Raw genomic sequence first — 15,000 nt, 5'->3', positions numbered from 1 at the left:
TGCTGGTTTTGACTGCGTTATGATGTTCCCGGTTAGCTTCTGGTCGTTCCTGAACGATTAGACTCATGATTAAAGAAATTATCCATTGCTTCATTTTTCAAAGGCTGTATAAGGAGTAACCATCCAATTTGTTTTGTTTTTTGTTTTTTGTTTTTTTCAAAGAATATATACTGGAGTATTAGAATCTTCTGCTTTTCTGTAGCATTGCGTACCGGAAAAATTTTACCGTCTCATAAATTTCCCTTGTAGAAACCGATTTTTTTCATTGACTTCCATGTTTCATGGAATTGAAAAAACATGGGCGTGAATTGAAAAATACATTTTGTATAATAGTTCCTCTTGTATTACAAAAATTTCAGGAATGTAAAGCTTTCGAAAAGCTTATTTTGCTCTCACCACCCTGTGCGTGAGTGTGTGTGTGTGTGTGTGTGTGTGTGTGTGTGTGTGTGTGTGTGTGTGTGTGTGTGTGTGTGTGTGTGTGTGTGTGGGTGTGTGGGTGTAGGTATGTCTCTTCTACTTTTTGATTATTATAAATCTTCCACTGAGGAGGGTACCGGTTTCCAACAAAGATACAAGGCTCCATCTTTGAGATGTAGTTAACCAAATCCACATTTGCATGTATGTATGTATGTATGTATGTATATAGCTAGCTAGCCCGCTATCTATGTATAACTTAAAGGAAGTTAAATGCAGTGACTTAGACTGTGCCATATCAAAATATATTGCTTAAAATGTTTGTGGTATTTACAGAGGTTAACCCATGTGAAAACGTACCTTGCGAAAATTTTGGAAAATGTATCGTAAATAATACAGACTATTATTGCCAGTGCCCCGAAGGATTTCAAGGACAAAATTGTTCCATTGGTAAGTTTTTTTATAGTTATGTTATATATTCAATAATTCCATAAGCATTGGAGTTGCATAAACGAAAGTGTCACAGTTGAAATTTTTGTATCCAATAGAAACTTAGGTAACATATTTTGAACAAGTATTTCCATTTATATTTATTTCTTGCCTTCCAAGTAAATGAATATATATATAAAAATAATTGTTCAAAAACATGTAACTCAATAAAGAATGTGCTCAACACAAAGCATCACAATATCATACGTACCATACTCCTCAATAGCACCGTCATACCTGCGCTCATATACGAAATTGAGACGTGAGCTCTTACAAATAGGATAGAACATCGATTGGCTAAAACGTAAAGGACCATGGAAAGATCCATACTAGTGATATTACGTGAGCATGTACGAGATGAAATAATTCGAGAACGGAGCATAGTGAGCGATGTGATCGTAGAATACCGAAAGCAGAAGTTCCGCTGAGCGGAACTTATCACAGAGGAACCATTGCAGTTGCCGAGTAGTATCCAAGAGATCGGAAAATGCCACTTGGGAACCTTCCACGACGATGGGAAGACGATCTAGTTAAGTAATTTGGGCCAAAATGGAAAAAGAATGGCGTAATCAGGATAAAACTGGAAACGCATTGCGACCAGCGGTGTATAACAGCATCTGATGGTCTGGTCCATACTGAGAAACAGTGATTTTCAATTGTTATATTTAATACTGCAACAAAAGTGCAAAGTATTGTTGTTTCATTTATTGGATTTACAAATTGTTTAATATCGTTAATTAACTAATGGATTAACTAGTGGATTAACTAGTGAATATTTCATTGTTTGTTTTATTATTCTAGTGATATATAGCAAGTCGTATTGGTGCTCATCTGAGTACCCCGTTAATCAAATACATGCAGGAATGCTACCAGATTAATTGTCTTGATCGAATAGAGCCCCGTTATTTTCTAAATATATCCTCCATGCTGGAATCCCGTATTAGCTCGGGTTTACACAAAGTTTAAGACGAGAAACCTTGATGATACTACTGCCGCTTGTGCTTTATTCTTATAGGTTGTATTTTGTATTTGTTGCAGTCATTGAACTGCGGCCATGCTGGGGCACCACCTTCAAAATTTTAGTCGGACAAATCTCCGCTCCCCACTCAATACTTGCAAGTCAAGGACTTATTCTGTCGGTCTATTTTAGCGAACCGCCAGTTTACGGCGACAGAAACAAGCCAGAACCGTTTGTCAAGGGGTTTAGGGGCACAAACATTGACACAAAGACACATGCACATACACACACACACACACACACACACACACAAATACATACATATATATGTTTATATATATATATATATATATATATATATATATGTGTGTGTGTGTGTGTGTGTGTGTGTGTGTGTGTTTATATATATATATATATATATATATATATATATATATATATATATATATATATATATATATATAAATATATATATATATATATATATATATATATATATATATATGTTTATATATACATACATATATATATATATATATATATATATATATATATATATATATATATATATATATATATATATATATATATAAACATACATTCATTTATATATATATAGCGTAGGAACTTAAGGTAAATCCAGCTGTTTCTTCTTGAAGCACATCTGCTTATTTCATTATTACATTCCAAACGTAGTCCCAGTTGCTGCTGTATGTCAGTCAAAATACAGAAAAAGTTGAGAATTATGGAAATATTATTTGCAGCGTTATTTTCAATAAAAAAGATAGAAAATTAGAAAGGATATTATTTATTCTCCATTAAACGTGTTTCATTTGTTAACAGGAATTACAAAGTTTTACATGTTAGATAGACGTGTAATTTCCCATTAGAAATTTTTCAGGCAGAGAAAATAAATATTACAGAGAAATTATTTTTACTTTCTTTGTCTGAAGAATTTCTGTTTTGTTATATATATATATATATATATATATATATATATATATATATATATATATATATATATATATATATATATATATATATATATATATATATATATATATATATATATATATATATATATATATATATATATATATATATATATATATATATATATATATATATATATATATATATATATATATATATATATATATATATATATATATATATATATATATATATATATATATATATATATATATATATATATATATATATATATATATATATATATATATATATATAGTGAGAATTTACAAAAAATAAAAAAACAAAAGACGAAGATGGGTGCGTAAACAACAAACAGATGTATTGGTTTAACGCTCAGGAAGTGATAAAGTCTTTTACGTTTCGAGCCTACGCTCTTCGACAGAAAGGAACAAAGAAATAAACAGGGAGAGAAAATAGAAAAAGGTTTAGTGGGTAGCGATCTTTCATGGTGAATATATATATATATATATATATATATATATGCGGCGGGCTTCTTTCCATCTCGTCTACCAAAGCCACTCTCAAAGCTTTAATTGGCCAGAGTTATAGTAGAAGACGCTTGCACAAGGCGCGGCGACGCAGTGAGACTGAACCCGGAACCGTGTGGCTGGGAAGCAAGCATCTTTCCAGACTGTCAATTACAAAGCTCACTTAGTACGTAGGAATGTCTAGATGTCATTCGTCAAATTAATTATAATTTCACAAACAACTTCGAAGAATGGTAGAATTTTTATCAATTACCTTTTGTAGATACAAACCCCTGCAAACCCGAACCTTGTGAGAATGGTGGCAGATGTTTCAGGAGAGGCACCGAATTTGTTTGCATATGTCCAACTGGATATGAAGGGAAAATTTGTTCAGATGGTACGTATAATTATAGTTCAACATGTTTTAATTTCCGGTATATTCTTGAAATCTATAATTTCAAATTCCTGAACTCTGTCATTGATCAGGACCCGGCTGTAGTCTTTCCAACTGAGTTCCTGAACTCTCTACAGCCATCTTAACATTTAGAAAGGAGGCCCCAATCATGCCAGCTCAGGAATCTGGATCCACCTCGTCTGTGCAATGGCACCAGATTGGTGATGAAAGTGACGCGATTCCATGTCCTAGAGGCAACAATTATGACTTGAAACTATTAGGATGAGGATGTCTTCATTCCATGGATCCCGTTAATCCCATATGACCTCGCAGTGAAACTAAGTTTCGCTATGTCATTAAACAAACCTCAAGGACAATCTCTCAAGGTTGTTGGACTTCACCTTGCTTCTCTCACGGGCAATTATATGTAGGATTTTCGCGAGTTGGAAGTCCCCAAAATCTTTTCATTTATACGCCAATTAAATTACACACTCAAAACATCGTATATTTAGGAACTCTAGATAATTAAACTGTGATTGATTTCCCGTATTGTTTCAATACGTTTATTTATGCTCACATCATCTGATAGAATTTTTGTTAAATATACTTATTAACAGGAGGGGAGCGCCCACAGGCCGATTCTTCTCAAATTTATGCATTTTCAGGTTCAACGTGTTTCAAATAAGTACTGACAATTGAAGGTGCTTGCAAAGACAAAGAACTACCTGGTTTTTAAATAATTTTAACAGTGAGAACAATCGCATAAAACATGCTATTGACATTAATAATTTGTACCTCAGCTAATTACTGTTGGGAGCTACATAATCCATAGAGATATAAAAGGCATACTTGAATTTCCATTATTTTCAATAACTTGGGAAGCGCCGGGTTATTTATGTATAAAGTTGGTATCTAAGCTACTCGGAGGTAAGACCAGTGTAGTCTATGTTTCATGTTAGAGATCTAATATGCACTTTTAAATTTCATTATTTTCTTTAACCCAAGCAACGCCGGGTATTTCTATTGTCCTTGCACAGGGGCCATCCGGACTCCCGTTTGCGCCCTGAACAAGGATTAATCTTGTCTTCGCTCCTTTGCGCCACATGGGCTCAAGTCTCCTCCTCTTGCCCCTCCCTCCTCTTGCCTCTCCCTCCCCTTGCCTCTCCCTCCCCTTGCCTCTCTCACCCCTTGCCTCTCCCTCCCCTCCCTCCTACTTCCTCCCACCCACCACTCTTCTCCTGCTCCGACTCCTACTTCTCTTTACTTCTCTCCACCCCTACTCTTTCTCTCTTCTCTCTTACTCTCTTTCTCTCTCTTCTCTTTCTCCCTCCTCTCATACCCACCTTCCCCTTCCTCCTTCATCGTCAACCCTCCCTTATAAGCCCATCCCACTCCTATACACTCCTACTCCACCTTCCCATCCCACCCCATCCCATCCCTTACACCCACCCCAACATCTGCCTACCTACATACCCCTACCACTACCCCATCCTCAGTCTAACCCACACACTACCCATGCTTTCCTCACTCTCGCCTCCCCCACCTCCCAACACCTTCACATCACACCACGCTACACCCTATCACATAACACATCACTTCACAACACACCACCACGCACACACCAGGACTGACCAATTCCCATCCCCACATTTTCACACCTTCACACCTACATACACACATGCATACGTTAAGATCACCAGCATTCTCTCACGAACATGCACCTTCCTTTTGGGATCACTACTTCTTTGTTATCTCCCTTTCTTAATAACTCTCCTGTGTGATCCTTCTATCCGGCATTCGCAATGATAGATCACTGACCACTACACTTATATTTTTTTCTCTCCTTGTTTCTCTTCTTGTTTTTTTCTGTGTTCCTTTCTGCTGAAGAGCATAGGCTCGAAACGTTAAAGACTTTCTCTATTCCCGAGCATTATACTAATACATCCATTTGTTGTTTACACCACTTGTCTTCCTGTCTTCGTTTGTTGTTTTTATGTGAATTCTCCCATATATATATATATATATATATATATATATATATATATATATATATATATATATATATAAAATATATATTATTTTCTTGCCAGAAATTGACTATTGCAAAGACAATCCTTGCGAAAACGGTGGAGTATGTTACAAGGAAGGATCGAGCTTTGTATGTTGGTGCCAGAACGGATTTCAAGGCAAAACATGTAGCCATCGTGTGTATACTTAACTTATTCTTAAACTTATTTTCTATTTTATGCCAGAATTCATTTATTATGAGGCTGTTAGAGATAGTTATATTATATAATGACTCTGATATAAATATTCTGTGTAATTTATTTAAAAGAGCCATCCATGTATCATACATAATGTGTTTACACTCTGCCGATAGTTCAGTTCCTGCAATATTTGTCCTGAGATCAGATCTCTTATGGATTTACTGTTTTAAAATAGAATAAATATCAAAGAGAGAGGAAAATCCGTGCGCTAAATATATTTTGACCTTTTGAGTCGTTTTCAATGTCCCGTACTCGCAACTAGTCTCAAGATTCGTGGAGAGTATATCGTCTGTGGTATAACAAAAAAGAATAAATCATTCATTGATTAAATATCCGATATGCGCAATTGAGGTAGTATAGAAATTAAATAGGCATCTATATATCATATTCAACTACATGTAGTAACTTGCCTACACTACAGTACATGTTCGGCGATAACAACTTTTACACTTGCTGTACTTAAAATAAAATAAATATCAGGAATAGCCGAAAATTCCTCCCAAGCGAGAGCGCCAGATGCATTTCGACATTTTGAAGTATTTTCAATGGCATGTACACACAGAAAGCCACAAGAATAAGGGACCAAAACATTCACTGATTTTGCGAACGGCCGCACAGCTGACTAAAATTCCGATATACGCAACTGAAGCAGGATTTAATTACAATACCCATTTATGTATAACATGTTTCATTGAAAATCCTCCGAAAAGCGAAAATGCATCTGTCACTCTCGCTTTGTCTCAGTATTTGTCTTAGCAGAAATACAGCAGTAACTGATTTTTGATAGCGTTTATACATTAACTATGATATATAGATGGCTGTTTTAAACAGATGCTGTTTCTGTTGCTTATACAGGTAATATATTTCATTTTAGATTCAAAATATCATATTTGTTATTAGTTTTAACTTTTAACCGATATTTAGCAAAATATAACCTTGGATATTAAAATTATATTTTGGCGTTATATTTTTTCTAGAAATTAACCCCTGCAACAGCAATCCTTGTGAAAATTCTGGAAAATGTTTCAGCAACGGACCAGACTATATTTGTCTTTGTCCACCTGGATATGAAGGCAAAGAATGTTCAGAAGGTATGACCATGCTCAAGTATTATGTTTTCAATAATGATATAAACCATACGCGAGCATGTATGCGTACGTTCTTAAATTGCTTTTCTTTATTTTTCATATTTGCAAAGAATATATAAACCTACACAAATACATAGAATCACATAAACAATACATACATACATACATACATACATACATACGTAACAACAAGTGAATCGTTGGCAATTCTTTTCCCTCCGTCGTCCTTTTCTATTGGACTTTCCTCTGTCTCCCATGTTTCTGAAGAAGAGCTTTGCTCGAAACGTAAAACCACCTTTCTTTCTTTCCCTGAGTGTCTGCTAATACTTTACATACACCACGTTCTTGCGTTGCTTTTTTTTTTTGTGTGTTTGTTCTTAGTTTTTTTTTGGGGGGGGGGATTTACTACATACATACAAACACACATACATACATGTGTGTGTGTGTGTACCTTTGTATATGTGTGTCTATATGTATGTATTTATGTTGATATATAAATATATGTGTGTACGTGGCTGCGGTTGGGGTGTTAAATATTCTTTTTTACTATTTTTTCATCGGACACGATAAGTATCGATATATTTGTTGCATTAAGTGATTTTTATTAAATATTACCGGTTTCGGTAAGATATTAATAATTGAAAGTCAAACATTAGGAATAGAAATTAAAAAGTAGAAATTCAGATTTTTAGTACTAGATAAGAAGGACATATACATGGAGACAAGTAATATTTAATAAAAGTCAATATAACAATTGTGAAAATACTTATCCTATCAGAAAAAGAAAAAGAATGTTTTAAAAAATTTTTAAGCATACTTCTGTACTGTTTCGACTTTTACCTTTTACATATAACTTTTGATTTGTATGGATTCTTAACACCTTTTAAACTCTGTGTGTGTGTGTGCGTGTGTGTGTGTGTGTGTGTGTGTGTGTGTGTGTGTGTGTGTGTGTGTGTGTGTGTGTGTGTGTGTGTGTTTGTGTGTGTGTGTTACAGACAAGAAAGTAACTTTCGAACTCAGTATAACTGTGGAAGCAGCAAAGAAAAATTGGGTGTTTTACCCTTGGAAAACGTGAAAATGTTGCCGTAGCCGCCTGCTGGTATCTTTTTTCCGTTTTCTAAGCATAAACACCCAATCTTTATTTACTGTTTTCACGGCTATACCGTGTTCAAAAGTTACTTTCAGGTCTTTAAACTACCAACACATTCGGCGCTTCCATAGTTTCTTCATATATATATATATATATATATATATATATATATATGTGTGTGTGTGTGTGTGTGTGTGTGTGTGTGTGTGTGTGTGTGTGTGTGTGTGTGTGTGTGTGTGTGTGTGTGTGTGTGTGTGTATGTATATATATATGTGTGTGTATGTGTATGTATATATATATATGTGTGTGTGTGTGTGTGTGTGTGCGTATGTATATGCACACACACACACACACACACACACACATATATATATATATATATATATATATATATATATATATATATATATATATATATAGGGAGAATTCACAAAAAACAACAGACGAAGACAGGTGGTGTAGAAAACAAATAGATGTATTAGTATAACGCTCGGGAATTGAAAAAGTCTTTAATGTTTCGAGCCTACGCTCTTCCACAGAATATATATATGTTTTTGAGTATATTTGTATTTGGGTTCCTTTGTTTTATTTTTATCTTTATTTTGTCTGTTTGTTTTGGGTTTGTTTTGTTTTTTCGGTACGAAAAGAATTAATTAATTAAACAAATACCGCGTGTTACTTCATTTTTATCTTTATTTTTGTACACTTTACAGAAAAAAATCCATGCAAAAGCAACCCATGTAAAAACGGAGGAAATTGTTCACATGATCACAGCACATATAATTGCACATGTCAAGATGGATTTGAAGGTCGTGATTGTTCAAAAGGTTGGTTTACAATATTGGCATCATTTGATTAAGCACAACCCAAAATATTTTCGAGTCGTGAGGGGCGATAATACCATGTTTGTGTATTTCCCATTGTAAATCTTTTGAATCGAGGAACAGAAAAGAACTGTGGTACTTTTAGCGTTTCAGCGATAGGTAGTTCTATTTAAACCCCAGTTTGTTTTTCTTGAGGTTGGCTAACCGGTTTCCAAGTCGCGTAACTGACCGGGAGCACAACCTATCCCTGATGGAACACTGGTCTGTTGCAAGGTTCAAGACTGGTAAATTTTTAAGGAGAAGGGGCAAGCCAATTACATACACCCCAGTATTTAACTGGTACTTATTTTATCGACGTCGAAGAGATGAACTTTAAAGCAGAAGAAAATTCAGGTAGGCATTTTGTCCGACGCGCTAACGATTCTACCATTACATCCACCTTCTCCATCACAGCTTACGTAATATTATGTATACGTGTGTATGTGTATATATGTTTTTGTTTTTGTGTGTGTGTGCGTATGTGTGATTGAATTTATGTAATTACATGCTTATAATTTACGTTTTTCTATATTTACGAAAGTTGATCCATGTGCAAGCAGTCCTTGCAAAAACGGTGGAACGTGCTTCAAAAATGGTGAAAACTACCTTTGCGCATGCACAGAGGATTATGAAGGAGAAAACTGCACTTCAGGTGAGTAAAATACGAAACAAATAAGAAAATAGTATGTGTTTTATCATCCCTGGTGGGGATGAAAGGCAAAGTTGAAACCAAAAGGGTTTGAATTCATACTGCAAAAAGTTGCAAGAAATATATATATATATATATATATATATTGAGCTTTATTTAATGACCAGTTGATCTAGCAAGTGGGTCTTCATATCAGTGATGGGTGGTCGGTGCGCATTGATGCTGTCGAGAGGTAGGCTCAGAAACAGTGAGCATTCTCTCCTGATGACCCCATACACTTGGTGGCTCCCGGTATGCGGAGTTCTCGACTGGTAGCACTTGCATGTGCAAGCTGTTTGCAAGACATATATATATGACGGGCTTCCAGTATCATCCCGCTATCTCCACCTGTGGCAGAATGTGTACTAACATGTGATAGTTACCTCCATAGTATTAGTCTATATTATTGGACATACCTCACCCTTGTTTCATCAGCCACACTCTTCTGTCCTGGCTTAGAGCATGCTGGTAGACGGTGTTTATTTTGGAGTTTTCCTTCTCTTAGATTAATTAACGTTACTGCTGCTAAGGTGTTCCATCTGCCCTTACGAAATTCTATTTATCCCATAGATGGAACCATGACAGGTACGCCCGTTTCGGGTCAGAACGGATTTGGGTGTAATAACAATTTAGTGGTGACTCCACACTCCCTACAACACTCGAAATAGTGCCTCAACGCTGGTTACAGATTTATGGCACACCCGGGACTAACTTTTACAATATACTTTATTGCAATGATAAATACATGATGTAATACCCATGTAGAAATTTTTTAAAAAACTCATTCGCTAGAAACCTATGAGATTTCCCTCACGTAATTATTATTTTTTTTTTTCCGTTTTTCTTCAAATAATTTAGTGGCTGATAAATGCCGAAGCAGTCCGTGTCTAAATGGAGGCACATGCATAACTGGATATAAAAACTTTACTTGCATCTGTAAAAATGGTTTTAAAGGTGAAAACTGTTCATTTGGTAAGTATCATATATCTTTTCAAATTTTTATAAAAGAACGATAAAAAATATATCTTTAGTGGAACAATAAAACATTACGGTATAAAATAAATTCAGACGTCGAAATCAATTTTCATCATTTTTATCTTCGTTTCAGCGGTTAGAGCGACAGGTTCACAGTTGTGAGGTTGTATGTTTGATTCCCAGACCGGGCTGTGGTGTGTTCTTGAATAAGACACTTTATTTAACGTTGCTCCAGTTCACTCATCTGTAGAAATGAGTTGCGATGTCGTTGGTGTCAGGCTGTATCAACCTTTGCCTTTCCCTTGGATAACCTCGGTGGCGCGGAGAGGGGAAGCTGGTATGCACGAACTGCTGGTCTTCCATACACAACCTTGCCCGTTTTGTTCCTAGAACAGGAAATTTCTAGGTGCAATCCTATAGACATTCATGACCGAAGGATGTCTCTAATGGCCTTCAGTATTTACATAAAATGCAGTGATTACATTTGAGAATCGAAGCTATCTTACAAACGCGGATTGTCATCCTAGACTTCTGTTTTGCCTTTTTCACACTCAGCATAATTTCATTAGAATATTCACCTTCTTTGACTCTCTGGTTTTGTGTCTCTGTTTTCATGCTATATACATAAGAAAGAAGTCCATATTATGCATATATCTTTACGAACAAACTATAAATTCATAAACATATCGCAAAATATTCTTGATTCAGATATTCTCGGATATCAAACACTTGCTTATGAATATTATTTTTTAATGTTCTCCCTTTCACTTCACTTTTAAGAAATGTATTGCACTTGAGAACTGTGAAATAATTCATATATATATATATATATATATATATATATATATATATATATATATATATATATATATATACATATATAGATAGATAGATAGATAGATAGATAGATAGATAGATAGATAGATAGATAGATAGATAGATAGATAGATAGATAGATATATCTACATAATTCTTTTCTTTTCAGTGTGTGAAAACATGGACTTAATGTTTGTATTAGATGACTCAGGAAGTGTCAAAAAAGAAAACTTCAACTTGATGAAACAGTTTGTGAAAAGTGTTGCATCATCATACGCAATCAGCAATGATGGAGTTCGTGTTGGTGCGATTAAATTCGCTAAATATGTCCATAATGAATTTGATTTAGACAAATACGGCGATATAAATGGTGTAAATAAAGGAATTGACGGAATTTCTTACAGTGATGGTTCATCAACCCGTACGCATAAAGCTTTAAAGTACTTGAGGACAGATTCTTTCACAGACAAGTCCGGTGACAGAAAACATGTTCCGAACGTGGCTGTTCTTATCAGTGATGGTAAATCGTCTGATGGAAAGGAAACAATAAAGGAAGCAGAGAAGTTAAAGAGTATGGGAGTTGAAGTCTATACTATTGGTGTCGGCAATGCTGACGAAAAAGAACTCAAGCAGATCGCCAGCAGCCCGATTTCGAGTCATCATTTCTCTGTAAAATCGTTTGAAGATTTAGACCAGCTCAAAGATATATTACAGCAAGAGACATGTAAAGGTAATTATTATTATTGTTATAATTCGACGTTCTTATATAATAATTGTCAAGCATGGCTATGTGGATAAGCTTTTGTGGCTAAGAGACGTGCTTCGTAACCATACGGTTTTCGAAGGTTTTGGAAGGTTGCGTGTGTATGTGTGTGTGTTTATATTTGTGCGTATATGTGTGTGCTAGTGTTTACGCGGATCTTTGTGCTTCCTTCTCATGACATCGCATGATAATTGTAAACAAGTGTCATCGTCATAGAAGCGATGTCCGTCGTTTACCATCTTCCGCGAAAACACGTCCAGCTATAAGGTTAAAGTACTCCGCTTCGAAGCAAGTAACGGGTGGTCACAAGAGAGGAATTCAAATGAAAAAAAGAAATGGATTGCGTGTGTATGTTTGAAAATATATAAAATATATTTTTAAGTAATTATACTTCCATCTTTGTCAATAATATATCCGTCCATCATTGTCAATCACATACAGATGTATACATACTCACGTACATAGACATACACGCGTGCATACACACACATACATAGGCATACACATATACATACACACACATACATAGACATACACACGTACATACACACACAAGTACATATTCTGAGTGTGTGTCTCTCTTTTATATACAGATATACAAACGTAATACATGCATTCATGTACGACGGGGTGATCAAAAGTTCTTTTCTTTGGGCAGGAGACAATTCAGGAGGATCAGTTAATTATGACTTTATTTAACATATTCCCTCTCAGATTCACGCATTCCTGGCTCTGGATAAAATAAAATACAGGTGGATCAGTTAATTATGATTTTATTCAACATATCTCCCTCTCAGATTCACACACTTATTGCAGTGGTCTTTTAGCTTTTTTAAGCCCTGTAAAGATCTCGAAACATTGGGACTCCAACCAATCCTTTCGCGACACCCTTAAAGCCGGGAAATTTTTATCTCTCTCTCGTGTATCCAAATAAACAACATTGCCTCTATACAGTCTTCCCGCATTTCTACTAAGTTACGTCTCCCAGTCTGTCAACAAATTACAAATACATCGTAAGACGATTCGAATAACAAATGTTCCCTAAATGTGCTCTAAAATGATTGAATCATACATTTAAATGAAATCCTTACACTTATTTTCTGTTAATGATATCAACCAGACCGTGATTTTTGTCTAAGTAGTCCTTGCAAAAACGGAGGAACGTGTTCCAGTAATAGCACCGGTTTCACATGCTCTTGTACAGAACAGTATGAAGGAAATGATTGCACCATAGATAAATATTCCTTAGAAGGTGAGTAATACTCTTTTTCTAAGTACACGAAATGCCAAATACACACACACGTACGCGCGCACACACACGCATACATACATACATACATACATACATACATACATACATACATGCGTTGAATTATTTAGAATCTGCAGTTACTCTATCCAGATTACAAGTTGAGGTTTATACTTGTAATTATTGAGGTCCTGGGATACGAGAAAGCTAATTCGAAGACTAATCCATCACTGGAACAATAAAAATCTGTAAAACTTGCCAGAAGTTTATTATTTAAATATAGATATGAGCATGTCTAGATATGCAACTATATCTCTCCGCAAAAACTATTTCCCAGGATTTTTCATCTGTTATGAACACTTCAGACAATTATAGCAACTATATATACTTTTGGAGCATTGGAATATGCTGGCGTGCTTCATGGGGGTAACCCTACTCACAGAACTAAGTGTTAAAGCCGGATTATTAATATTATTAATATTACTGCGTGGTATTCTAAAAGCACTTTCAATTTCGTGGTTGGAATTGATTAGCCGAGAAATGTCAAATATAGGTTGAGTTATTCCCCTTGACGAGCACCCAACTCCCCATTAATATCGACATTGCCGCAGAGAATACCAATAAATAAATAATAGAAAAACTGTATTTCCAATCTTTTGTTTTGATATATATGTGTGTGCGTGTGTGTGTGTGTGTGTACTGGTGTATATATATATATACATGCATATATTACACGCAGGCACACAAAGACGCACACACATGCATAGGCGCTCACAAACATACGCATACATACAGACACACATATATGTTATATAGTCATGTGTGTGTGTGTGTGTGTGCATTATTCAGCGAATAACATTTTAATCTTGATAATGTTGAATGATATAATTGCTTCTAATAATTCCCTTTTTGCCTCTCGTTCTTTCAGCATGTGGAAAAGCCGATATAGCATTTGCTTTAGATTATTCTAAAAGTGTCGGTTCAAGTCATTTCAAGACTGCTAAATCTTTCGTTAAGAATATCACATCGTCTTTTAATATCGGTGCTGACGGTGTTCGTACTGGAGCCATATCTTTCGGCAAATACGTTTCTGAGAACTTTAAATTAAATGCGTATACTACGTTAGATGAGGTTCAAGCAGCAGTTGATAAAATTAGCTATCGTGGAACGTATCCAACATATACATACAAAGCTTTGAGCGCCCTAAGACAATCAATGTTTAGCACTAAATACGGCAATAGACCAGGTGTTCCCGACATTGCTATAATAATCACAGATGGAATTATAAGGGAAAAGTCCAAAGCATTTGAAGAAGCCGAGCGACTACGAAATGCGGGCGTCACCGTTTATACGATTGGCGTCGGAGATGTTAAACGGGATGAACTTGAAGAAATCGCCAGTCGTCCAAGTTCCGATCATACATTTATAGTGAAAGATTTCGATCATCTAAACGATATCAAGAAAACAATGCTTGAAAGAATAT

General features: G+C 35.3%; 1 protein-coding gene and 1 long non-coding RNA gene across 2 annotated transcripts in view; one reads left to right on the top strand and one right to left on the bottom strand.

Moving 5' to 3' along the window:
• The window catches only part of LOC149136673 (uncharacterized), a 367,529-nt gene that overhangs the window by 256,643 nt on the left and 95,886 nt on the right, over nucleotides 1–15,000 (bottom strand). The window lies entirely within an intron of this gene.
• Nucleotides 1–15,000, top strand: part of LOC106872297 (uncharacterized) — a 149,339-nt gene that overhangs the window by 130,887 nt on the left and 3,452 nt on the right. Inside the window, exons 73-82 of the mRNA XM_089348316.1 lie at nucleotides 751–864; nucleotides 3,608–3,721; nucleotides 5,809–5,922; nucleotides 6,963–7,076; nucleotides 8,877–8,990; nucleotides 9,568–9,678; nucleotides 10,573–10,686; nucleotides 11,675–12,235; nucleotides 13,389–13,520; nucleotides 14,446–15,000. The exon at nucleotides 14,446–15,000 is cut by the window's right edge and continues 6 nt beyond it. Coding sequence (XP_089204442.1) covers nucleotides 751–864; nucleotides 3,608–3,721; nucleotides 5,809–5,922; nucleotides 6,963–7,076; nucleotides 8,877–8,990; nucleotides 9,568–9,678; nucleotides 10,573–10,686; nucleotides 11,675–12,235; nucleotides 13,389–13,520; nucleotides 14,446–15,000 — 2,043 coding nt within the window. The remainder of the gene's footprint in view (nucleotides 1–750; nucleotides 865–3,607; nucleotides 3,722–5,808; nucleotides 5,923–6,962; nucleotides 7,077–8,876; nucleotides 8,991–9,567; nucleotides 9,679–10,572; nucleotides 10,687–11,674; nucleotides 12,236–13,388; nucleotides 13,521–14,445) is intronic.

The sequence above is a fragment of the Octopus bimaculoides genome, chromosome 3 (assembly GCF_046866305.1).
Source record: "Octopus bimaculoides isolate indiv1 chromosome 3, ASM4686630v1, whole genome shotgun sequence".
In the NCBI taxonomy this organism is placed as follows: Eukaryota; Metazoa; Mollusca; class Cephalopoda; order Octopoda; family Octopodidae; genus Octopus; species Octopus bimaculoides.
The sequence above is the reverse complement of the archived record's forward strand: the minus strand, read 5'-3'. Positions and strand labels throughout refer to the sequence as shown.